The sequence below is a fragment of the Manis pentadactyla genome, chromosome 11, assembly GCF_030020395.1.
Source record: "Manis pentadactyla isolate mManPen7 chromosome 11, mManPen7.hap1, whole genome shotgun sequence".
NCBI lineage: Eukaryota > Metazoa > Chordata > Mammalia > Pholidota > Manidae > Manis > Manis pentadactyla.
In genome coordinates, this window is record NC_080029.1 from 876721 (window position 1) to 901329 (window position 24609).

A 24609-nucleotide genomic window follows, 5' to 3' on the forward strand; every position below is an offset into this window, starting at 1 on the left:
GCCCCTCAGAGTCTGCCAGTGGAGATCTGTCCCACCCCAGCATGGCCTTAGGCATGCATTGAGCTTAAAACTGAGCACAGTGACAGCATGGATAAAATTTTCCTTTAAAAATATATTTGAAATTCAGGAACCCACTATCCAAAACAAACAATGCCGTATTTGCTTCACACTGTGTCCCCCAGGAATGAACATGATTGACAAGGACTCATTGTTCCCAGCTCCTGCCTGCATCCTGTGAGCAGGGGCGAGGGCCCTGCAGCCTCAAGACCCGGCCATACGACGTAAAGTGCCCTGCTGGTCACCTGCAGGCGATCCGTGCCACAGGGCAGAAAATACAAGTGGCAGTAAATCGCTTCCCTTTGCTTTCTACTTGACATCCTTGGAGGTAAGGAGGTGACTCAGTGATTGCTTTCCCTGGCTGTGGGGATCTCACCTCAGGGCACCACCTACAGGCAGGCCACGGGCCCTCCCACCAGCAGGGGGTGCTGGCCCTGCTCCCCACACCCGAGCCGACACCCATATCCTCCCGCCTTGCACATTTTTGTGGAACCATTTATTTCCCTGACACCAAATAGGGGTTTCCTTTCAGTGCACGGCTTTCTGGGGACTCGCTGTGCCATGCAGGGGTGTCCTATGTCCCACATGCTGGTCTCTGCACGTTGATGATACCTTGCCTCTGTGTTGGGAGCAGGAAGGCGGGTCGTATTCATCTCTGTTTTCAGTGGGAGCTACTGGCCCCAGCTGCCCCAGGGTGTCCAGTCCAAACTGCCCAAGCCCTGAAGGGTCAGCTGCTGGAGCACCAGGGCCACCACCACTTTGTTTTTCTTTTATTCTGGCCATGCCAAATTACCTATTTTTGCTTCTGTTGCCTGTCCCATTGGTGTCATATCCAAGCGATCATTGCGAAACCCAACGTCATGAAGCTTTTCCTCTTTATTTTCTTTCAGGAGTGTTGTAATTTTAAGTCTTACGTTTGTGTCTTTTGACTTACTTAGGTTAACTTCCATATACAATGTCAGGTAAGAGTCGAGGTTCATTTCCTGCATGTGGATATCCAGTTTCCCCTGCACCATTCATTGAAAAGACTGTCCCCCCACCACTGTGTGGTCTGGGCACCCTTGTCAGTCATCTCTGACTTCGCTCATGGTGTGTATTTTGCCTCAGTGCAAGTTTACTTGTTTCTCACAGGTGGTTAAATGTACTCATATATTCTTTTATGGTTTCCAGACTTTGAGACTTGGTTAGAAAGGCTGCCCCTGTTGCACAGTTATAACAGAATCTACCCAGGCTTTCTTCTAGTACTTTTATGGCTTTATTTTTTTACATTTAAACCTTTTACACATTTGGAGTTTTTCCTGGTATTCAAAGAGAGGTATGGCTACAACTCCCTTTCTTCTAGAAAGCACATGTTGCCCAGTGCAACTGTGCAACTTATCAAAAAGCCAATCTTTCCCCCACTGATTTGAGACATCTTCTTCCTACATTAAGTGTCTGTAGGCATCTGGGTCAATTTTTAGTTTTCTATTTGGTTCTGTTGTTCATGCATCATCACCAGCCAGGACATTATTGTTTTGATAATTGCAACTTTGTGATATGAATTCATACATGCTAGGGCTGAAGCTATTCTTGCTTATTTTCCCACTTGACCAGTTTTCCCTACTGAAATAGAATACAAGCTTTCAGTGTTTTTATTGTTGTGACACTGAATAATAAAATGCCTGGGAAAACCCTCTGTGCTGCTAAATCTTCTCCAAGAACACCATTCAGCTCCTCCCCAGTGCTCGAGTTCTGAGTCTCGCATCTGGCTGCACGGGCTGATTCCTCCTAGATGGTACATGTCACCGTGGGGCAATGCATCTCTGGCTCCTGTCTTCCTAAGTGTTTTGCTCTCCTTCATGATACAGATTTCTTCAAATGTTTGGTGCTCTAGACTGTTAATTCATATTTAATGAAGGCACTAAGAGTAGATTAGCAACATGTGTGGACTGGAGCCTGGTGGCCGGGGCAGCACCCTGCCTCAGCCACCTCCCACACACAGCTGAGAGCTGATCCTGATGCTCTGCCAACTCATCCCTTGCCCACAGCCACCTGCCTGCCGCTGGGAGCTCCCCTGTGCAAGAGCCACCCAGTCTCCCTGTCCCTACAGGAGAACGTGGTCTGACAGTGCTGCTCCTGGTCCCCACCGCCTGGCCAGGATGGCCGCTGTGCTCCAGCCCTCCTCCCAAGGAGCCCTTACCCCAACACGTGACACACCTGTGCAAAATTTATGTCTACAATGCCTATCCTGAGACGTCAACCTCACAGAAGCCAAGGGTCTGCTGGTTTGGTCTCCCCAAAACCCTCAAAGGCTCCTCACAGGTATTTGGGCAGAGGGCACAGCTGGGAGGGCACATAGTACCCACAGCAGGCAACTGAGGTTCATTTCCTGTGGGGCTTTCTACTTGACATCCTTGGAGGTAAGGAGGTGACTCAGTGATTGCTTTCCCTGGCAGTGGGGAAACCTATGCAGATTTTTAACCATGGGGAACGCACTCAGACCTGCCCAAGGGCACAGCTTGGCGCCCCCGCATGCTGAGCTGGCCCATGGCTAGCACGTGTACCAGCTTGTCACAGCCTGGAGGTCTGGCCTGACCCCGCCCTCCCACGGAACCATACAGAACCGAGGGTCTAGCTCCCTTTGCTCATGAAGTGTCCCTTGGGGTGGAGCAGCGGCGCCCCACCCACTCTCACGGCCGTGGACACAGAGCTGCTCACCTGTCTGGTGTGGGGGTGAGGCAGGGGGAGCCTTCAGTCTAGGGCTGCCACAGGTAAGGCCTCTTAGAATATCTTGGTCACGCCTTTGGTAACTACTGCTGACCACATACCTACCTGCTCAGCAGGGCACCGTCCCTGCTGTGGGGCAGAGCTCCCTGGACTTGGGGCCACCCTCTCGGAGTGGCCCAGGTTTGGGGTGCTGGTTGGACTGAGGCAGACCCATCCTCCTGGCCTCACAGGGCCCCTCAGGAGTGCCCACCAGAGGCAGACCGTGGGGAAGGTGGGGTTCCTACGGCCAGGATCCTTACTGAACTTAAACCACCTGATGATGTAATGGGCCTGTTGCTGGGCTGCCGCTTGCACACCTTTAGGCAATGAGCTATTACTGCGCTATACAGAGAGCTCGGCCCAGTGCTCTGGGCGGAGGCAGAGACGCTAGTGCTCGACCTACCGCCAGAGAGCAAGCCGGGTAATAAACACTTTCACCCCAAGAACGTTTTGCTGTCAATTCCTTTGGTCACACTGAATCCATAGCGAACTTGCCTGGGGCTGAAACCCATTGGCAAGACACAGACAGTACAATCCTGGGAGGCAGGATGGGTGTGAGCCCACCTTGGTACCAGCCCCAGGGATCCAGAAAGGGAGCTGGTACTCTGTGCCTCTACCCCAGCACCTGCTCCCAACAGGGGCCATTCAGCCCTCCCGAGGGCCCTTTCTGCAAAACACCCTGACCAGCCACCTCCAAAGCCAACTCTTGGGGTCCTGTGGGCTGGAGGAGGCCGCAGCAGCTGTCAGCTTACCCAGTCCTGCGTCTGCAGTGCCTGCTGGCCGCTGCTCTGGGCACCGGACTGGCCCCTGGCCGTGGTAGGGCTCAGCGCGGGGCTGTGCTGCGACAGCTGCAGTGCCGGCTTCTTCCCCGAGGGGACCTTAACCAAGTGCTTCCTGCTGGCCGTCCTCACCTGGGAGCTGCCTGCCTGTACCTCTGGGGAAAGAGCCCCGAGGTCATCTGTGTCCCCACGGTTACCTGGGACCCTTGGGCAGATGGAGGCACTGTCAGACTCTGGGTGGCACACCTCCCAGCCGCTGGGCCGACGTGCCGGGTGGGCCCCAACAGGCCACCAACTGGGTGGCTGGGTCCCCCAGCTCTTGCTGCCAGTTTTCTCCGCATGGTCACTCCAGGCTGGAGCAGCCGTTGCACCCCTCTCTCCTCTCCCGGCGCCCAGGCCGCCCCACCCTGGCTCCAGCTCTGGGGCCACGTGCCCTTGGCTCTCACCTGTACGCCTGCTGAGGACCCTGCCGCCTGCCGGCAGAACGGAGGCCCTAGCAAGCCCCGCCCCTCCTCCCGGCCCCGGTGACCTCACCTGCGCGCAGCCGGCCACACCCTAGGCCCTGGCTGCGAGCCGACAGGAGGCGAGGAAGCCCTCTCCACTCCGCGGGGTCTGCGGGCCAGGGCAGGGGCTGGACGACACAGGTGGGGCGCAGGGGCAGCGGGCCTGGACGGGCGGCGGCCTGCGGGGTGGGAGCGGGCCCGCAGCGGTTCCGGCAGGCCTGGGGCCCCGCCCCGCCCCGCAGGCCCCGCCCCTCGCGGCTTCCGTCCGGCAGGCCCCGCCCCGCCGCTTCCGCTCCGGCCCCCGGCGCCTGGCCCAGCTCCGTCCCTGGCCCGTGGCCCGTGCGGCTGCTCCTGCCCTCCCTGAGCTCCAGCCCCGCCCCGCTCCGGGGGCGTCCGAAGGGCAGGTTGGAGCTTGGGCCTGACCTCCTGGACCCCGACTCCCGGTCTCCCGCCCGCCGCCCCAGCAGACCGAGGTGGGGGTCCGAGGCCGCCCCGAGGAACCACACGGCAGGCAGAGGAGGGCCTGGGGGTGCTCCCCAGGTTTATTAGTGTTGCATCAGCACCTTGAAATAGTCCACGTGGTCACATTCGTGACAGATTGGAATCTGCTCCCCAAACAGGCTTACATTAATTCTGTTCAAAAAAAAACCAAAAAACAAAAAACTAGCAACGCGTACATCCTAGAAACCAAACTGCGCAATTAACGGGATGGATGGAGTCTGCAGACCGGAACCGTGGCGGCCCTTGGCCTGCCATCGAGCCCAGCCCTCGGGCTCTTGCAGGCCGCCCAGGGACATCCCCACGGGGGGGAAGGCCAGGTCTGGGGAGGGGGCCAGAGAACAGGCCGCTGGCCCTCAGAGCAAGGCAGCCTGGTCTAAGGAGGAATCTTCCGGGCAAAAGGCCAGACCCACGAAGGGCCGTCGGGAAGCGAGGACGGTGCAGCAAGGTCGGCCTTGGCCATTCCGCCCCACAAGACCCCGGCTGGGCCCAGGGGGTTTTCTTTCCGAGGTGCGGCCATGACACTCATGACACTAGCCGTGGGTCACGGGAGGGAGCAAGCAGTGAGCCTGGCTGCAAGGAAGGGGCTGCCCCTTACCAGGCCCAGGCAAGGGCAGCGCCTGCCCGCACCACGCTGGACCGCGGCAGCCCGGCCAGCGGGGGTTCTGGCCTTGCCTGATGGTAACTGGTGGCTGGACTGCTAGTTACCTCTGGTTAACCAGTGGGCTGAGAACTGCTGCCGAGGGGCCGCTCCTGTCCTGTGCACTGCTGTCTGGGGCCCACACAGCTCACGCCCCCCACCCCGCTGTGCTCACAGCCACACCCGCACAGTCAGATGGCTTTGGCTTCTGTGTCCTCTTCCTTTGAGGGACAAAGTGCTTCTACATGTATCCTCACAAGAGCTCCATGAGGTAGGCAGGGGAAATGTGACCATCCCCATTTAGCTGATGGGGAAACTGAGGCACAGGTGTACGCGCAGCCCAAGTCCCCGAGCAAGGTGTGGCCCTGGGAGGGAGTGGTGTGTGGGCTCCACAGCACTCAGGCAGAGGACAGACCACAGCGGGCTCTGCAGGCACAGGCACAGGGTGGAGGCACTGGGTCCTCTGCACAGTGTGAGGACACAGCCACAGAAGTGGGCCGAGGACGCCCCAGAAAAGGGGGGGCTCTCAGCCAGGAGGGGCAGGGGAGCCCCTGGGTGTTCCTCTGAAGCCTGCCCTGCAGCTGGAAGGCTGAGTCTGGTGCCTCACCAGCACCTGCTCCTGTCGAACGTGACCTCTGAAAACGTGAGCAGATGAGGTCTCAGTGGTGAGGGCAGGACCCTCAGGGGTTCACGGCTCCCTTCCAAGAGAAGCCACGGGCAGGCCTGCTCTGTGGCCGGCACCCTACCTCAGTTCCTTCCAAGCCAGGTCCCAGGTGCTGTCAGAGGGGGCAAATTTCAGTGAGGAGGGCTCTTGGGAGCAGCCCTCTGCCCAGCACTCTGCCTGCAGGCACCCGAGTGGGGGCCAAACCCACGGTCATGTCCTGGTCCTGTCCACCAACTCACCCAGGGCCTGTGACCATGAACACTCAGACCCGTCCCTTTACCTGGGGGAGGAGGGAAGCAGGAAGGTCACGGGTAAGAAAAGTGGGACATCTCGCACCCCTGTGCCATGGGCTGTCAGAGGCCCGTCCTCTGGAAGAATGGGAGCGGTCTGCAGCCTGTCCTGTGTCTGGCACTGTTTCCCAAGTAGCCTTAGGAAATTAAGAGCACAGCCTTCGGGGTGGGCCGGCAAGGTCCCAGGGTCCCAGCTGCAAGAGCTGGAGGGCTCTTCCCGTGGGGACCAGGCTGTGGGGTTGTGGGAGCAGCAGGACTGGGGAGGACCCCGCCTCCTGCTACCCGGGAAGGCGGAGGGCAGGACTGCCACCCAGGGCGGGACCCAAACCTAAACCTCACTCAGGAGCTTGGCCGAGAGGCCGGGCCCTTGGTCCGAGGGGTCCCCCAGGCTGCACCCACAGCTCCAGTGGTCCTGGCCCCTGCGGTCAGGTGGCCCTACGTGGGCATTCACTGGCCACAGTGGTGCTTGGGTTACACAAAACCCTGGGTCACCTGGCCCACGCATGCCACAGCCAGAAGGTGGGCTGAACCGTGCTTGCTGAACTCAGGGCAGGGACAGCTCGCAGGAGTGTGGCGGCGTCTCCAACAGTGGTGGGAGCACGCTGCGGGGCGAGACCGGTGTTGGAGGCTGGCTCTGCCCCAGCCCTGAGGGGCACGGGGACTTCAGAAGAGCAATGTCTGTTTGGCAGCTACATTATAACATGTATTTAACAGCGTTAAAAATATCTGCTACTAAAAGCCTCTTCTGCCCTGTGAGGCTGGAGTTTATAGGGACCACGTGTGGGCGGTGCTGGGGCATCTCTGGGCTGGTCGGTGGCTGGGGCCCCAGGTGGGGCTGGCCAGCCTCTGTGCTCTGGAGGCCAGCCTCTGGCTCTGGCCCCCCAGCTCAGTGCCTGGGCACACAGGCAGCCTGTTGGTCTGTGCAGCCACCCGCCTGCCCCCGGCTCCCTGAGGACGCAGAGTCCTGGCTTTCAGGAAGGACAGGACACGAAGATGAGAACCCTTCTCGCCGGGGGGCACACCTTCCAGGATCCTCCAGCTCCACGCTGTCCACCTGGCCACCCAGCCAACACGTTCTGGTTAAGAAGCAGAGCAGTTAACGGGCTCCCAGGGGGAAGCTCCCCATTAGTTTCCAGGTTGTGAGCACAGTCATACTTAAGACCATTTCTCTTTGTGTTTTAAGAGTCTGTGTCTGTAGTGAACTGAAATGTTAACAGAAAGCAGCTGGGCCCCGGCACTCGGCCCACAGGGCTGCAGGCAGGGCTGCGGTGGCCCCGACAGGCGGGGCTAGAAGGTGGGCTTGGAGTGTCCGAAGATGCAGATGGGGAAGTGCTTGACATGGGAGGACCACTGGGCCGCCAGCTGGAAGAACTTGACGTCATTCCACTCCACGCCGTCGATGAGGACTGCGGGGACAAGACTGCCTGACCCGCCTGCCCTCCAGGCCACAGGGCAAGGCTGAAGGGGCCTGACACCCCCCAGGGATCCCCCACTGCCACTGCCCCTCCGGGGTCTGAGCCGCCCACTGAGGCCAGACTGTCTCCACACCCCCCACCCCACACGGCTCTGCACAGCAGGTTTAAAACACCCTCCACTGGAGCCGGAAAACCGCCGGAGGAAGGCATGGTGGTTCTCGCCCGCCGTGGACATCAGGCATGCATGCAAAGAGCAAACCCTCTCGAGCTCCATGTTCTGAATCAATTACCTACAGAGTATTTTCTATAAAAACCAATCTTTTAAAAGACCAAAAGAGGATGGAGAAATTATTTCTCAATTTGAAAGCTATCCCATGCGTATAAGTGCCTTAACCAAAGTATGTAAGATGCATTTTGCAGCCAAACTAAAGCATTTCCTGAGGTGGCTCTAAAAGCAGCCCGGGTTTGCCCTGGGTCCCTTCTGCATGTTACACACAGAGCTGGTGGTGTCCTGCAAGGGCCTGACTCCTCAGGGGCCCCCGCCAGCGCTCACCCCGAAGCATGTTCTGCTGGTGCTTGGCCGTGCAGATCAGGCGGCTGATGCCCTCAATGCACTGGCTCTTGGACTCCACGTCCTTGTCCTTGGTTTTCTTGGGCAGAAACATCACTAGGAGGAAGGGGGGCCGTGCATCAGTCCACTGCCGCTCCTCGGTCCTCGGGCCGCTGAGACAGCCCACTTGCCGCTGTGGCCACAGCTGCCTGCCCTCCCGCTCACCTAGGAGGCCTCTGCACAGGGCTCCGGTCACACGTAGCCCCCAGACCCATGGGCCCCCACCCCCGGCTGTCCCAACAGCCACCCTGTCCCCCCACCTCACCCTTCTTGTTCTTCTCCTTGGTGACCACAGTCATGGACATGGTGGGCGTGGCTGCAGCCTCACCACTGCTGGGCAGCCTGCTGACCTGGAGAGACCGGAAGGTGCACTTGAGCGTGTTTTTGGCGGCAGGCAAGTCCTTCTTCTCCGCATCCCTCTTCCTGTCTGCAGGCTGGGCCGCCGTCCAGTAGTCCACCTGCAGCCCCATCAGCTCGGCACCGAGGCCCTGGCTGTGAAAGCAGAGGGCAGCTCACTCCTCCGTCCTCGGCAGTGACAGTGGTGTCCCTGGGCCAGCACAGGCACGGAGGTGCCAGTGGGTGCCCTGTGCTGCCCAACTCTGGGCATGGCGTGCAGGGCTGACCCCAGGTGCTCACATGGGCACGATGCCAGGGCCGACCTGGAGTGCGCAGGCCTGCCACCCACCTGCTCTCCTAAGCTGCCCCTTGAGTCTGGAGGGCCAAGGTCAACCAGCCTTTTCAGAGGCGCAGCCCTGTGACCTCATGGCCCACTCGGCTGTGATGACCCCCCAGCTCTGCAGGGTAAGTTCTCGTGAAACCTGAGGGTGGCCCAGAGGGCTGCTGACCACCCCGCACTCTGTCTACCACATCTCAGTTCCCAAGACCCTTGTCTGTGCAGAGCACCCCCATCTACTGACTGTGTAGTTTCTGTCCCCCGTGGCGGGGGCTGGGAGAGACACCAGGCCATCCCCTGCCTCCGAAGCCACACCAGGACCTGCACCCGCCCCATGTCCCGGGCACCCTTGTCCAAGCATGCCCATTCCCTCCCCGAGGCTCTGAGCCCACCTTCCAGCCAGACCCAGCTTGGCACTTGTGGGGCGGTCAGCCACCGTAAGAGCTGGTGTCCCCTAACCCGAGTCCCCAGGGGGACTTGAGTTGGGTGGGCAGTGTGTCTAGGGTCAAGGGTCAGGGGTGGGGGCACCTAGGCAATAAAGGGGGAGCCCAGCCCACATGGCTGTGCTTACCTGGGGGAAGACAGGCCTGCGCTCACCGACGGGGAGGAAGGCGGGGTGGGCGAGGCCTCTTTGGCCGCAGGGGATGTGGACGGTGGGGTGGATGAGAGCGCACCGGAGCCCGAGGGGGCTGCATCATCTGAGTCACCTGAGGAGTTAGGGGCAGCGCTGAACCCCCTGCTGCTCTGCCCCGGGAGGCAGCAGGGAGGCTGGGCAGCCCCATGGGCTGGGGAGGGTGTTGTAGGAGGCGCTGCTGCGCCCGTGGTGGGGGTGACCCAGTCTTCAGGAAGCGGAAAACATCACGCAAGGCATGACAGAACACGTGGCACAAAGCGGTTGCCCTTCCTCGTGAGCATGAGGTTCTGCCCCTGGGCCCCGCCAAGGCTCTGGGGCTGCCCCTGCCCTGCCTGCATCCCGGCCCCAAAGGTGGGAGGATGGGGTCACCTGATGTGGCTGACGACGGTTCCACTATTCCAACCTTCACCACCTGGAAGGCAGCAGGACATGAGCTGGCATCAGAGGTGGGGTGACGGCCAGCCCTACCACCCGGCATGCCACGGCCCAGACCCAGGCAGGACCATTTTCACACTGCCGCCTGCCTGCCATCTCCCCCGCCACAGGAGCTGCTGGGCGGAGCTGGGTCCTAGTCCCCCCCAGTCTGTGTGGCAGAGGCAAGCTCGGGGCAGCCACTGCCCGGATGGTCGGCCACGGCCAGGCCGGGCCAAGGGGCCCTCCCTCTGAGGGGGCGTTTGGGGGACTCCAAGGCACAGCATGCTCCGTGGCCATCCTGCACCCCCGCGAGGGAGGCACAGGCCCCATGAGGTGCACGGCTGTCAGCCCGCCCATGGCCTGGCATGTGGCTGCACCTGGTGTTCCCATGCACGCGGCCTCCAGGCCTCCAGCAGGGCCTCTCCCGGACTTAGCCTCTCAGGTCCCACAGCCTGGCCATCAGTGCACCAAAGGCCTTGTGCCTGGCCAGGTCCGAATGTCAGTGAGGAGCCTGCCCAGCTAACAGGGCCACGCAAGGTGCCCGGTTCAGGCAGCTGCTGCTCCAGAGCCCTGGGCGGACTGTCGGGGGCCTAGACCCGTGCCGAGCCAGACGGGTGCTTTGTAAAGTTAAAGGGAATCACTCTAACTCGTGCTTTGGTCACATGGTGGCACTTTGTGTCACAAGGGGCTTGTGGCTGTCTCTACATAAACTTCCACGAGGCGGCTGCTCTAGACTAATCCTCCCCCCACCCCTCGCCAGGAAGGCCAGCTGCCACCCGAATGCCTGACCAGGGTGAACCAGGGCCAGAGGACCTGCCTTGACTGGTGGCCCCATCTTCCAGGTCGCCTTACAGCTTGGGCAGCAGACACCTCCACTAGAGGCCACCAGAGGCTGTGCAAACATGGGACCAGGGGGCCACAGCGGCTGGCTGGCGTGGAGCAGCCCTTCACCCTCATTAGTGGGAGAAAGGTGAAGCTCCCGTTCACAGGCCGTGTCCCCTGAGCAGGCAGCACAGGACATACCCCCTCATGTCCCACAGCCCCTAAAGGACAGGGGCCTCCTCTGCCTCACCCTGGGAAGGGCCCGTCCTGAGGCCCTGCCGGCCAAGAGCCACCTGCAGAGCTGGTCTGACACTGGTGTGATGCTCGGTGGGTGCTGAGGACGGCATGGCAGGTGGCTGTCTGCCTGCATACACCCACTCCCTGCAGAGCTGGGGCCCTGGCAACCCCTGGACCCACCCCATTCAGCACAGGAAGAGAACAATGAGCCGTGACATGGGAGACAGCTGAAGGGCCCTCAACTCCAAGTGGTGAAGATGTTCTGGAATGTTCAAATTAACGTAGAATGGCTGCGGCAGCCCTTCAGGTCAACAGGTCCCCGAGCAGGCAGAGCCACATGCTGCCCACAGGGCACAGCCCAGCACGCCAGTACTCACCCCGACGAAGGGGATGAACTTCTGAGAGGACTCCTCATCAGGGCTAAGAGCAAGGAAAACACAGTCACAGCCTCCTGTAGGGGCAGGCTCCCACATCAAGGCGGGCACACTGCCAGCTGGGGGGCAGCCCGGGAATCCCAGCCATGCCCCTCCCCCCAGTGGCACACCTGGACCTACAACTTTCTTTCTGTGCCCACCCAAGGCCAAGAGGCCAGGGGAGCCCTGGGGGAGCATGAGGTCCAAGTGGTTTGCTTTCCATACCAGCCCTGCCCACCCGCCTTGCTGCCCACCCTGTAGACCTACGTTCCCTAGTTAGCCCAGAGAAGGACTTGCTTGGCATGCCTCTGGGGCCCCCAGGCAACAGTCTGGTCTCCAGTGACTGAGGGGACTGCCTCAAAGACAGGGCATGGAGGTTTCTCCCAGATAGTTTGAGTAGTTGGTGCCCACTACTGACTAGAAAGGCGGGACTGTCCCCAGGCCTTTGGCCTCAGTGAGGGGCACACATGCCATGCTCTGAGAGAACGACACCCCCAGAACAGCCCAGAGGAGACCAAGGCCTCTGGGCCATGCTGCTGCGGTGGTGTTCACGGAGCTGCTGTCTGGACTCAGCTCTGCACGACTTTCCTCGGCACTGCAACCTCCCTAAAACGGCCGTTACAGCCCATCCACGGTGAGGGCAGAGCCCAAGGGCCCTCTGAAGGGGTGGGGGCAGTGCAGAAGCATGAGGCCCAGGCCAGGGCTGGCCCTGCGGCTCCTCTCTGCAGCAGGCTGCCCACCGACGGGTCTCTGCCGAGGTCTGGGCTGCAGCCCAGGGGGCTCTCTGCGGGACTCAGGCCGAGGTGCCACCGCTGGCTGCAAGAACACCTCCTTCTCAGCCTTGGGGAAGGTCCCCAGAGCAGGGCCACTCCTAGGCCTCTGCCCTTCCTGCTGACTCAGAGAACAGAGGCGAGCTCTCTCCGCAGCCCCTCAGGTTGGTGGTGTCCACGTGGCTAAGGCCCAGCTCCCAGCTCCGTTTCTTGTTCCATTTCCGCAGACCACAGAGCCTGACATCAGAGAGCGACCCCTGCAGACAGTCCTGTGCGTGCCGTGCGGGGAGCTGCTGCAGGACGTGCCCTCTGGGTGCGAGCTCCCAGGACCCACAGCCTCTGCCCAGCAGCCTGTCCTACCCCTGCAGAAGACCTGGCCAACATCTGCCTGAAAGAACCCATAGATTCGGTCTGTCCTGTGGAAATGACCACATTCTTAGCCGTCCTCTTCCAGCTAAAAGCAGGAGAGGTGGAAAAGAAAACATCCCCCCTTCCACCAGGTCAAGTAACAGAACGGTCCCGATCTCGGGTCCAGGCCTGCTTCTGCAGCGAGGCCTTAGTGGGGTCTCTGGCCCAGAGCATGGGGGGTCCCAACCCAGAGAGCGGGCTGCCTGTTACCCTCCCCACAAGGCACACAGGGAGGCAAACGAGGGCCTCAAGGGCTGGGACTCGGGCAGCGCCACAACACGGGGTGCACAGGAACTCTCGAAGCCAAGCCACGTCTCTGGGCCATGCAGACAACACTCAGCTCTCAACACGTGCCTGTGCCCAGCATGACAGGGGTGACACCGGCTTGCTAATGAGGCCCTCAACCTGAACCCTGGATGCAGAGAGCACCCAAGTCGTGGGCAGAGGTGGCGGCCAGAGCTAATAAGGCTCACACCGTGGTAAGGGCCCGGGGTCCGGCTCGTGAGACCTGCACGAGGCAGCAGGTGCGAAGCGAGCCTCCAAACGTCAGGGGTGTAATCCACATGGGCCAGGACGTGGGGGCACTGGGCATCCTCTCCCAGCACCCGAGGAAGCCGCCTGGGCTGCACCCAGGAGGTGGGCAGCGACCAGCAATGGGGTCTAACCTCAGGTCTGATGTCAGGCTGAGGACTCGGTGCTGTGCAGACAGGATCCTCCCTACAGGGGCTCTCGGGGGGCCCAGGCCAAAGAGGCCCCAGCACGGCTGTGCACACTACCCACCTCTCCTGGGCCTCCTGCACAGAAGGGCGCTCTCTGTCACATCTGGCAAAGGCTGACCTGCTGACCTCCTGGCCCTGGGTCCCGAGAATGGCTGACACACGGGGCCACCTTTATCCCAAGCATTTGGAGCCCTCACCCCACCCCCGGGCGCCGGTGTCACCGCTGTAATGTGGAGGCGGGGGCGGGGGGCAAGGGAGGAGGGTCAGGGTCTCTGAAAGCCCCACTTGCTGCTCAGAGGAACTGACCATGGGGGAGAAAAGCTGCTGCAGCAAAGCGCAGCCGTCATAGGCCCAAGGGCCGGCTGGGGGTCCGCGGAACGCAGTGGGACTGGTCTTTCTCTTGCCCAAGAAGGCTTGTTTAGCAGGACAGCTGTAGGGGCTCAGACTCCCCCTCTTCTGATCTGTCCTAAGGCCCAGCAAGGGGCAACGTGGGACCCAACGATCCTCCCTTGGGTGGGGGTCCCGTAAGGGCAAAGAACCCGAGGCCCAGAGCAGTGACAGAGGGCAGGATGCTGGGGCAGGAAGGGGCCCCCAGCGGGAGAGGCTGCTCTGGGGGCATCTGGGATTCGACTCTCAACACACAGGTTTTCAGAGAGGGGAGCCACCTCGAGGGTGACTTCGGGGGTCTGGCCTGTGCAGACAAGCCACAGAGCTGTGCCAGGGAAGCCCCTGCTAGTGGGAGGGGCAGGCTCCGAGCGCCCTGCACGAGCTCCCAGCCTCCCTTGCCTGGACGTCCCCCCGTTAGGGTTGCATCATCTTAGTGCTGGCTTCCCAGGGCCGTCAGACCTGAGCGGGGCTAGTCAACACTGCTTGCAGGGGCCAAGCCGCCCGCACTGTGGCCCCGGGCCTCTACTCTGCCCCAAGAGGTTGTGCCACCCGGGGCTTCAGAAACACACTGAGGAGCAGAGTCCCGCCTCTCTGTAACCCACAACCACAGACCAAAGCGGGCAGAGGAGGTCCATGTGCCTGACCTCCAGCCTGCAGGGCACTGCCGCTGGTCAGCCCGGGCAAGGTCCAGAGTGCGGGCAGGCTCCATGGTGGGGATGGGGTGGCTGTGGGGAGGCCATGCTGCGGCTGCCCTCCTGACCCAGCCAGGACCCTGCGGGCCTGTGCTGCCTGTCCTGACCCCAGGGGAAAAGTCGCAGAGGGGAGAGAGTCTGGTGGCCCTTGGAGAGGTGCCCCCACCTGCTGACACTGCTAAACAACCCTAAAGACCAGCCTAGGGACAGAGGGGGGCAACCCCAAGACAGCAGTACCTGAGGGCAAAGTCAAAGTGAAAGTTCTTTTTCCTTTCCAGAGAGCCCCAAAGAGAGAACAGAGAGTCACTACGGCTCGGCGCTCCACACGCCCAAGTGTGGCACAGCAGAGGCGTGCGCAGGGGCGGCAGATGCCCCATGTGCGAGGACCGGCGTCACCAGAGTGGCCACTATCCCTCGCAGACACTGTAACCTAACTCCACACCTCCCACGCCAGGAAAGACGCCTGGCGCCCCCGCGTGGGGGCAGAGATGCTTTACTCTGACAGGCTGCAGGGCCCGCCTGCTCCTGCCCCTCGACGGGCCTTTCGCCCACCTGCGACTCCCCAGAGGGGCTGCTGTGTCCAAGGCCTGGCCAAGAAGGGGCCACTCAGTGTCCTTCGGCGGCCTGGCACCCCAGCCCGTGGGCCCGGCACCCCGACCTGCGCCCCACCAGCCTCCAGCCCATGGCGCCTGACTGCGGTCCTGCTCTGGGCAGGGTGATGGTGTGCCCCCACCTCCCAAAGGCCCTGGGGGCTTAAAGGAGCCAGTGAGTAACTGCTGGGGGCTGCGCAGCACAACAGCTACTCCTTTCGATTTTACGAAACAGAAAACAGAAGACACACCCGGCTCATTTTGGCTCTGCCCGGGGCAAGAGAGACTCCAGGGGTTGGAGGGGACCAATTGCTGGCCCGCAGCCTTCCCCCCAAGCCCACCCAGGTCCCATCCTTCAGAGCTCCCAACACGCCGCCTATGGAGCTGGGACGCGGTGGCCACAGGAGGCCTGCGTCTACCGCGTGGGGCTGGGTATCCCTCGCTTCCCCCACCTGCCAGCCCAGCACCCAGGGAGGTACCTCTTCTGCTTGTAGGTCAGCATGGCCTCCGCGATGGGCAGCTGGTGGGCGCAGTTGGCCCCCGAGATGTACTGTGTGATCCTCGACACAACGTCCGGCGTGTCCTGCACTGCGCGAGGAGGCCGGGCGGGGTCCGCGGGCTGCTACGCTCAGGCCCTGCCCCACCTCAGCTTCCCCAGGCACACCCCCAGGGCCCTGCCCCTTTCAGCCCCACACCAGGCGTGCCCTGACAGCCCCCAGGCGCTTGGGCATGGCTGGGCTGAGAACGAGGTGTGGCGGGCGGTGTGGACACCAGAGCCACGGGCCAGGCCTCACCAGTGCTCTGGGCCTCCAGCCTGTTGAACAGGTCTCTCCAGGCGAGGTCCTGGAAAAAGTTGTTGTAGCGGTGGTCCACGGAGCCAAGGTACCTGGCCACAGGGTGGGAACCTGCAAGGGAAGGGCGCAGCGTCAGGGTGCGGGCCTGCCGCGCGGCTTCCCGGCAGCCCCAGCTCCTCCACAGGGGGCAGGAGGCGGCAGTGGGGCTGGGCCGGGCACACCCTGCAGAGCGGCCAGCGCCCGATGCCAGGGGCCTCGAGGTGGCCGAGGGTCTCCCCCAGGACCCTTGCTTTCCGGTGGATTGACAGTTACAGGTTTGTCACAACACAAACTGTGTGAACCGAAATACAAGCAGTATGATTGCACAGGACTCGTGACTAATTCCTACTTTTCATTTCTGACAAGGGAAATCAAAGTCGGCATCAAGTCACCCTGACAGCCGTGTGCGGGGCCAGCGCATGGGGCGGGGATGGCCCAGCAGGGTTGGAACTGCCCTGCACGTTGTGCCGTGAACTCAGCAAGGGCCCGGCGTGAGCCCTGGTCTCTGCAGCCCCAGCCCCTCACCCAGTGGGATGACGAGGAAGCGCATGTAGCCCAGCCAGTCCGGGGTCTTGTGGGACAGCTGCTCCACGAAGAGCCGCAGCACGGCACTGAGGTAATGCTGAGCCCCAGCCACCGCGATCTTCACAGGGGTAGGGGGCTGGGAATTGCAGTTGCAGCTGTGTCCCCACAGACAGGATAGAGAGGGGACAGAGGCCTTAGGGAGCCGCCCTGGCTGCGAGTGCCACCCTCGCTGAGCCCAGGGCGGAGGTGCAGGCGTCCGTGCACCCTGCCTCCTGCAACCCCAAATGCAGGGCTGTTCCCCATCCCGATGGAGCCGCTGAGCCGGCCCCTCGCAGCGGAAGCCCCCAGCCAGAGGTCATTCGGCTTTGCCCAGGCTGCAGGTGGGTGTCTGGGCCCTGCGTGGCAGCCACCTGAGGCTGCTTCTTTACCAGGCGCCCCCCCATGCTGTGGGCACTCCGGCCTGGGCCACCGTCCCAGCACCCGCCCAGATCTGGAGAGAAGACGGCCCCTGGGGAACCTGTGGTCAGCATGCCCAGGATCTGCCCGCAGCACTATGACCAAGCCCCAGGCCAGGCTGGAGAGCAGAGAGCCCACCAGACACGCGCGGGCAGCGACACCACGAGGAAGGTGTGGGACTCACTATCTCTGTATCCGTGAGACAATGGTGCTGAAGGCCGCCTGGACGTCGGCCGCGGAGCACGTGCACACCACGGGGAGCGTGTGCCGCTGCAGGACGTCAGAAAGGAACTGGGGGCCGAGGGCGGAGGGTAAGCCTCGGCTGCCTCCACCGCGCTTGCCCGCGACCCGGCAGCCATCAGGGATCCACAGCATGCCAGGCTGGCCAGACCCCCGCCCTCCACCCTGCAGGGAGGACGCCCGGCCCCTCCCCACCTGCCCCTGCCAGTCAGAGGTGTTGACAAGAATGATGTTTTCGGGGAGCTGGTCGTCAGAGATGAGGATGTGGTTTAACTGATCATACACGGTCTTCCTGGGGATCTAGAGACACATGGCGCGAGCACACCAGGTGGGAGAGGCACTGCACCCCACACACACCCGCGCAGCTCCCCAGGCCCCCGCAACTGGCAGGAACTTGGCTTTGCTTTGGAGAGAGGCCACCGCGGTGAAGGCCCCTCCAGGCCACGCCGCCCGGGACCAAGGGGAGGACAGCGGGCACCAGCAGTGGGCTGTCCTAACCAGCGCTCCGGGGGACGGGCCGCCCTCACTCGAGCTCCGCCCCGGCCCCCTAGCCCGGGCAGTTGACGCCGCCCCGCCCCGCCCGCGGACGGACACGCCCCTCACCACCAGGCCACGCCCCACACCTGCAGCTGGCTCCGCGTGTCTGGGCAGCGCTCACTGTCCAGGCTGTTGGCTCGCTCATTCTGTGGCCTTGCCGGCTGCCTCTCCTTCAGGGATGTGCTCCGGCCCCGGCGGCCGGCCTGCTTCCCCTCGGACCTGTGGGGGGGCCAACACAGGCTGGGGTCCATGTGCTCACTGCTCCAGGGCAGGAAGCCACTCAGCAGTGCGGCAGCCAAAGATGACATCCCTGGGCAGGTGACATGAGGGCCTCAGGGTCACCTGTGAAGACCGAGACACCCCACACCGGGACAGCCGGTGCAGGCCAGTTCCCAGCAGCCTGGCCCCTCTTGGCCCTGACCCAGGCCCCTGTGTGACCCCACCAGGTACACGCCAACACCCAGACTGGAGGCTTCTGTCCCAAGACCATTAAACGCAGTCTGGCTGGCACGTTGTCCCCGCTGGCTGTGGTGGCCAGGACGGGGACCATGGTCTGGTGAAAATCTAGGGTGCAGCCTTCACTGCTGAATGCTGGGCTAACACTGGCCTTTGTTTTTGTCAGCGGATTCCCATGGCGTGAAGGGCTGGTGGAGGCCACGCCACCTGGCACGCTTGCCTTAAAGCAGGCCTGAAGCCACATGTGAGTGCTAGCTGCATGGGATGGCAGTCCTGGGGTAGGGCAGGGTGCCCATGCCAGCCCCACTGTCCCTTCTGGCAGCCCGCCCACCCCACAGAAGCCCTCAGCCCTGGTAGTTGTGGGGGTATGCGGCTGGGAGATGACCATGCCTGGAGGCACAGGGGGCAGCTAGGAGCCGAGCCAGGTGCCCAAAGAAGGCTCAGCAGAGCCAGGGCAGGAAAGCACCTCCCAGGCTGGGACTCAGCACCCTGGTGTGGCCAAGACAGCAGAGCAGGAGAGAGCAGGTGAGAAACCCCGAGAGCATGTCCCCACCAAGGAAGCCACCTGCAGTCACAGCAACTCAGACCCACCCCTTCCACACCCAGTGCTCACCGGCCCCATGACCCACTCCAGGAGGGAGGGAACTGGGCCCACCCCACGGGGGGCCCACAGCGGGCAGTGGGCCAGCTCCACCTGGAGCTTCGCCCACAGGTTTGGCGGGCCCACTGCCTGTGCCACACTGGGCAGCTCCCGCACAAGCCCCGGCCCAAGGGGTGCCTGCTCCAGGAAAGTACACAATGGGGCTAGGGGGACCCCAGCCTGGCCCCGACACATGCGTGGCAGCTGATACAAATGGAGGGGTGGCAGTTGAATGTGGGCCTCCAAGGGTGAGCCCAGAAGTCTGTGTGCCCCCCATGATGCTCTCTGGGCACACAGGTCCTGCCCTGACAGGGCGCCACACCCGGACATGTCTGTTTCACCCACACTGGCCCACAGGGCACTGCCAGGCCCCTGCCTCCCCAGGGCACCCATCACCTGGTGGAGGGGATGACCAGAGACTCGGTCTTGGTGATCCTCCCGCTGGGCGGCAGCTTCTCGGTGAACACGTCCAGGGTGGAGGCCTCCACCTCTGGGCTGTCCTCTGGCTGAGCCGGCTGCTCCCCAGGGGCGGGCATGCTCTGCAGGCAGAGAAGGAAGCCCTCAGGATCCCGCACCCTGCGGTGGTTCCTCTCAGGGGCCAGACTCTCACACTTAGGGGTTGTGAGGGTGTTCGCGCCTCTCCTGGGCGGGGGGCCCCTGCGTATGACACAGCCACATACATTCCCTAAGGGGCTGTCTGACCTTCTCCCTGACAGGCCGAGGAGCCTGGCTGGCCCTGACCTCCAACCCGCCACAGGGAGACTAGCGCCACACATCCCTAGAACCTGCCTCAAGGCCCAGGACCCTCCAAGAACCTGCGCGAGGGTCAACCATGGTGCTCACGGGGCCTGTGCCTGACAGGGCAGTGGAGGGGTGTCCTCTGTCCCCATGGGGTGGGGTTCAGTCCAGGGCACCCTGACCATCCCTAGGCTGGGGGCGAGTCCAGACCCGACTGTCCCCTGGGGTGGCGAGTCCAGGGGCGCCCTCACTGTGGCTCTGTGGTCATGGGCACTGAGCAGGAGGACCTGCATGGGGCACCCTGCCCTGCCAGGTCAGAACCCCAAGGGAAGCACGTAAGCAGGTCTGTGCTGGGCGACTGAGCGCAGCCTTGCGCCTGCTCACATGGGCCGCTGCCTCGGAGACGCTGTCGCTTGGCTGCTTGCCTCCCATGGCCCGCGTCTTCTCAGGCATGTCGGCCTGTGTGGACAGTGAGTATAGGCGTGGTTTAAAGGTGGCTGCTGGGGCTGGCCCTCTTCTGGGTAGGGGCTCTGGGTTGGGAGGTGGCCCAGGCAGACGGTCGGGGTCTCCTGCATGGGGTCTCAGGGTCGTCCCATGCAGACACCCGGCATCGGGCAGGGCAACTCGGCCACACCACAGACCTAGGAGCACGTCTGGGTTCCGGTTTGCCCAGCACCACCACCGCCCGAGCCCTGAGCGAGGCAGGCAGGAAGGACTGAATGGCCCGCCCTGCCTGGGAGCTGCCCACTCACCGGGCTCGGGGGCTCCTTCTGGCTTCGGGCACTGTGGATACTCCCAACCTCCGTCTGCGAGCTGGAGTGCGACAGGCCTTCGAAGTACGGCCTGTGGACGGGGAATGGACAGGGGGTCATTCTCCAGGACCCTCCCCACACATGGATAGCCACTGTGCCTGGCAGGGCTCTGATGCCGGGCAGGGCTGGCTCTGAGAAGTGCTCTCAGAAGGCTTGGCATCAGTGCATGCCCCCTGACAGCACAGAGAGCACAGGCCCACGCTGCCCCTTCTTGGCTGCCCTGCCCGTCCGACATAAGTCCCCAACTGCTCCAGCAGCCCTGGGCAAGGTGGCATGGGGCAGTGGGCCTCCTCCAAACCCCACTGAGGACTGTCCGGGTGGGGATCGTGGGCACACAGCAGGAACACAGGGACACCACAGCAGTGCGACACAGTGCCCTCAGCACAGCCTGGGTGGACCAGACGTCCCTCCCGGCAGCAGACATCAGGGACTCTTGAAGAAAGGGGCCTGGGATGCGGTGAAGCTGAATGATGGGCGGGGCTCAAGCACGTCAGGGACAAGGCCACGCGGGGACGTGGAAGTGTGAGCAGGACTGTGTGTCACAGGCAGGAGCAGGGCCCCGAGGCACCCATACCCCACCCCAGAACTGCAAACACCAGCTGGCCAGGGGCCCCCCATAGGGGTGGCCGACAAGTGGAGCTATAGATGGGTGGTGGCCTAGGTCACTGGGCAGCAAGGGGACTGCCCACATGGGCTGATGAAAGCAGAGACCTTCCCCAGCTGAGGGCGGGGGGATGCCACAGGGCACCCAGAGCACTGGGCTAGCCGCCCGGCTCTGAGCTGGAGGAGCAGCTGCAGGGAACTGATGGGGCAGTGAGGCTCCTGGGAGGGGGTGTCGGCTGCAGGTGAGCTGAGGGGCGTCAGCAGCATAGCGGGCTGGCTTGGCTGAGCCCCTGTCACCCGCTCCTGTCTGCAAGTGCAAGAACACAACCAAAGCCCCCGGGCTTCCTGGCCCCAATTCACCTCACCCCATCCTCCTCAGCATCCATAGCCCTGTCCTGCGGGCCGAGGCCCTCCCGGCCCCAAGGCCTCCTGAGCGTCCAGGGCCCGGGCCCCGTACGGACCTGCATCCTGTCCTCTCACCCGGGCTGCCCACGACACCCGTGTGGCGGGGCACCTCTGCTGTACCCAGCACACCCATCTCCTCACTGGACAGACAGCCTGGCGGCCCACCGCCTGCTGGTGCCCCTCCTGGGATGGCATGCCTCCTCCGCCTGCCCACCCCGCACCCAGAGCTCTTGCCTTCCACACCTTCCCAGCACCCCTCCTGACCCCTGATGCCACGGCCGCCCGTGGGCATGGCCCCAGCTGCCCCTCACTGCTCCCCCATCCCCAGCACACTCCAGAGAGCTTTCTAGATGCACGCCTGACCTTATCGCTCTGCTGCTGGTCACCGTGTACCAATACAGCAGGCCCAGGATGCCTGTGGGGTCCACACTTCATCACCCGCCTCCGCCCACAGTCTGTGGCCCCCGGGCTGGAGGGTGCACAGCCACCTGGCACTGGCTGGCAGCCATGCCTGGTGTCTCTTGTGCCAGGCAGCGGCCATGCCCACCTGAGCTTTGGCTTGGGGGTGCTGAGGACACTGTCATCATCCTCCATGTCAGGGCCGCTGTCGCTGGGGTTCTCCATGTCCAGTGTGTCATACAGAAGGTCCAGGTCCTCCTCCACCTCGGGGACATGCTCCGCAGGGTCCTGCTCAGAGTCCAGAACCTACAGTAGGGCATACGTGTGAGGGCCAGCATGGCTGCGCCCCTGGGCAGCCCGGCCCCAGCTGGGGAAGGGGCGCCTGCAAGGCCATGGGGGGCAGAGCCATGAAGCGCCCTCCTCTAGCAGGCCCACCAACCAGTGTGTCCAGGCCTGGGGGTAGCCCCGGGAACCCCCAGTCATGGGCACTGGGCATGGCATGCGTGCTTCCTGTGGCCCAGCTCATGGAGGCTTCAACACATGGACACACCGTTCAGAGCACAGGCAGCGCTGGGACGGGTGTGCTGAAGTGCGGCCACCACCACGATCGGGCATGACGTGCTCCCTCCAGTGGGCCCCCTCCTCCCACAACCCCCTCCTCCCCAGGCAACCAGTGGGGTCACTTTTGCCCCGTGCTCTCGGTCTCTTCCAGATGCCGTGTAAATGTACCACAAAGGCCGCAGCCATGCACTTAGGAGCCGCCCGTTCCGTCTACCTACAGGGCCTCCTCTGCACCGAGCGGCGACCGCCGCATCTATGCAGGCAGCAGCGGGGGGGGGTACGGGACATCTCCCGTGACCACTGTCGCAAGTGACACTTCTGTGCCTGCCACTCCTGTGGGGATGTCTGCACCTCTCATAGGCAAATACCCAGGAACGGGACTGCCGGGTGTTGGGCAAGCACACATGACTCTCTTGAGGAACTGCTGGGCCGTTTTCCAAAGCAGCCTCATCCTTGTAGGTTCCCACGTGCTGGATGAGGGTCCAGGTGCCCCACATCCTCCACATTCCCTTTTGCGTCACGGCCACATGGTGGGCACTGCGGGGCGCCTCAGGGGGTTCCGACGTGCACTCCCAGATGACACGATGCACCTTGCTGTGGGCTTACTGGCTATTTGTGTATCATCTGAACAAACTGTCGAATCAGATCCTTTGCCCAGTTACTGAACTGGGCAACTAAGTGTTTCAGCGGGCTCTTTGTTTTTCTGCCAAGTATTCTCTGTATGTTCGGACACAAGCCCTTTACTGGATACGTAATTTGCAGACGTCCCCCAGTCCACAGGCTGTTGTTTCATTTTCTTGTTGATGTTTCTGATGAAGCCCAACATACTCGTTTTTTCTCTGATTGCTTGTGCCTTTGGGTCACACCTAAGATGCCAGTGTGCCCCAGGACACAAAGGCTGCAGCCCATGTTTCCCCCTGATTCACAGCTTTGGCTCTTACATTTGGGTCTTTGATCCATTTTGAGTTCATTGCTGATACGGTGTGAGGCAGGGGTCCCACTCTCTTCTCCTGCATGTGGAAAGCCAGTTGTTGCTGAGCCATTTGCTTGAAAAGACTTTTTTCCCCACTGAACAGTCTCAGAGTCTTTGTCAAAAGCCGATGACCAAAGGCAGGAGGACTTACTTCTTGACTCTTAACTCCATTCCATAGATCTGTTCAGTTTTGATAAGAGTGGCTTTGTAGTAAGCTCTGAAATCAGGAACTGTCAGCCTTTCTTTTGTTCTTTTTTCAACATTGTTTATTCTGGGTCCCTTCCATTTCCATGTAAGTTTTAGGAGAGCTGGTTGATTTCTGCAAAAGGCAGCTGGGGATCTGGAGACCCACCTGGGAAGTGCGTGGCCAGGACGTGACTGTCTCAGTGCCCATGTTTCAGAGGGGGTGGCCTTGGGTGTGTGCACATGTGGCCACCACTTCCGGGCAGCTCAGCTCACTTTCTGTGCTGTTGTGACCATGTGTGGTGACAGTCAGACACCTAAACGCCACCTCCTCCAGTGGGTCCAGAGCCTGCGGACTGACTTTCCTCTGACCACATTAAAAATAAAACCAAGGTATTTTTCTTCTGGTTGTAAAGTTATACACAGTAATCATAGAAAATATTTACACTAGAAGAAACGGGGAGGCCGTATGTGTGGCGACAGGCGGTATATTGAAACCCTGTACTTTCTGCTCAACTTCTGTGAACCTATAACTGCTGAAAAAAAGTTTATACAAAAACACAAAACACAACAACATGTGGTCACACTCCGATCATGCCATCCAGCCTTCCTCCTGGTCCAGGCCTCAAGCCTGTCATCCCAGCACTGGCGGGCTCTCAGGGCCTCTGTGCAACCCTTGAGCTGTGCCTGATGATGTGCACAAGGCCAGTGACATCCAGAGGACCACGGGGATAGTCAGCAGCAGAGCCCGGACAGCCCAGAAGGCTGCCAGAGCCCTTCTCTCCATGGTGCTCTGCCTGGGGTGGCAGACGGGGTGCAGGGTGGGAACGGGGGCAGGCGGCATCCCTCACCTCATCTGACACTTTGAACCTCCGCAGCAGTGCCACAACTTTCTGCTTAAAGTTTTGTTGCTGTAAGACAAGCAGGACAGAATGAGAGCCCGGGGCCACTTCCCCTGGGGACACAGCAGGCCAGCAGCTGCCCCCGTGCATGGCCCTGCAGCGGGGTGGAACACAAGCACACTGTGGCGTTCAGGGCACATGCCAGGCTCGCAGGAGGCCAGTATCTTCACGAGCAGGTGGTCAGCCAAGGAACAGCCCTGAGGGGCCCAGTCCCAAGCCCGGAGACGGGGACTAGAGGGAGGGCGAGCGCCACCTCTACAGTCCTCCCAGAAGCCTCCATGCCGACGAGACTGCGGCCCTTCCCTGGCTCACGGCCCCTCCCTTCCCGGGGCACCACCTTACCCACAGGACTCGGGAGGGCAGGGCTCAGCAGAGGACCTGAGCTC

The 24609-nt window shown here is 62.1% G+C and overlaps 1 protein-coding gene across 9 annotated transcripts in view; it reads right to left on the reverse strand.

Annotated features, from left to right (window-relative positions):
- Positions 1-4596: 4596 nt before the first annotated feature.
- PACS2 (phosphofurin acidic cluster sorting protein 2) overlaps positions 4597-24609 on the reverse strand; it is a 58254-nt gene continuing 38241 nt past the window's right edge. For 2 of the 9 annotated variants that reach the window (XM_036882079.2, XM_036882076.2), the window contains exons 8-25: positions 24173-24232; positions 21753-21892; positions 20138-20228; positions 19770-19844; positions 19044-19186; positions 17638-17770; positions 17210-17314; positions 16959-17065; positions 16319-16473; positions 15755-15865; positions 15440-15548; positions 14608-14640; positions 11359-11401; positions 9878-9920; positions 9446-9581; positions 8467-8693; positions 8145-8258; positions 4597-7582 (exon numbers count right to left, since the gene is read on the reverse strand). In XM_036882079.2, the coding sequence (XP_036737974.2) occupies positions 7464-7582; positions 8145-8258; positions 8467-8693; positions 9446-9581; positions 9878-9920; positions 11359-11401; positions 14608-14640; positions 15440-15548; positions 15755-15865; positions 16319-16473; positions 16959-17065; positions 17210-17314; positions 17638-17770; positions 19044-19186; positions 19770-19844; positions 20138-20228; positions 21753-21892; positions 24173-24232 (1944 nt within the window). In that variant the 3' untranslated portion in view covers positions 4597-7463. Of the gene's footprint in view, positions 7583-8144; positions 8259-8466; positions 8694-9445; positions 9582-9877; positions 9921-11358; positions 11402-14607; positions 14641-15439; positions 15549-15754; positions 15866-16318; positions 16474-16958; positions 17066-17209; positions 17315-17637; positions 17771-19043; positions 19187-19769; positions 19845-20137; positions 20229-21752; positions 21911-24172; positions 24233-24609 lie in introns of all 9 variants that reach the window. The other 7 variants (XM_036882077.2, XM_036882075.2, XM_057488060.1 and 4 more) reach the window with 4 other exon arrangements.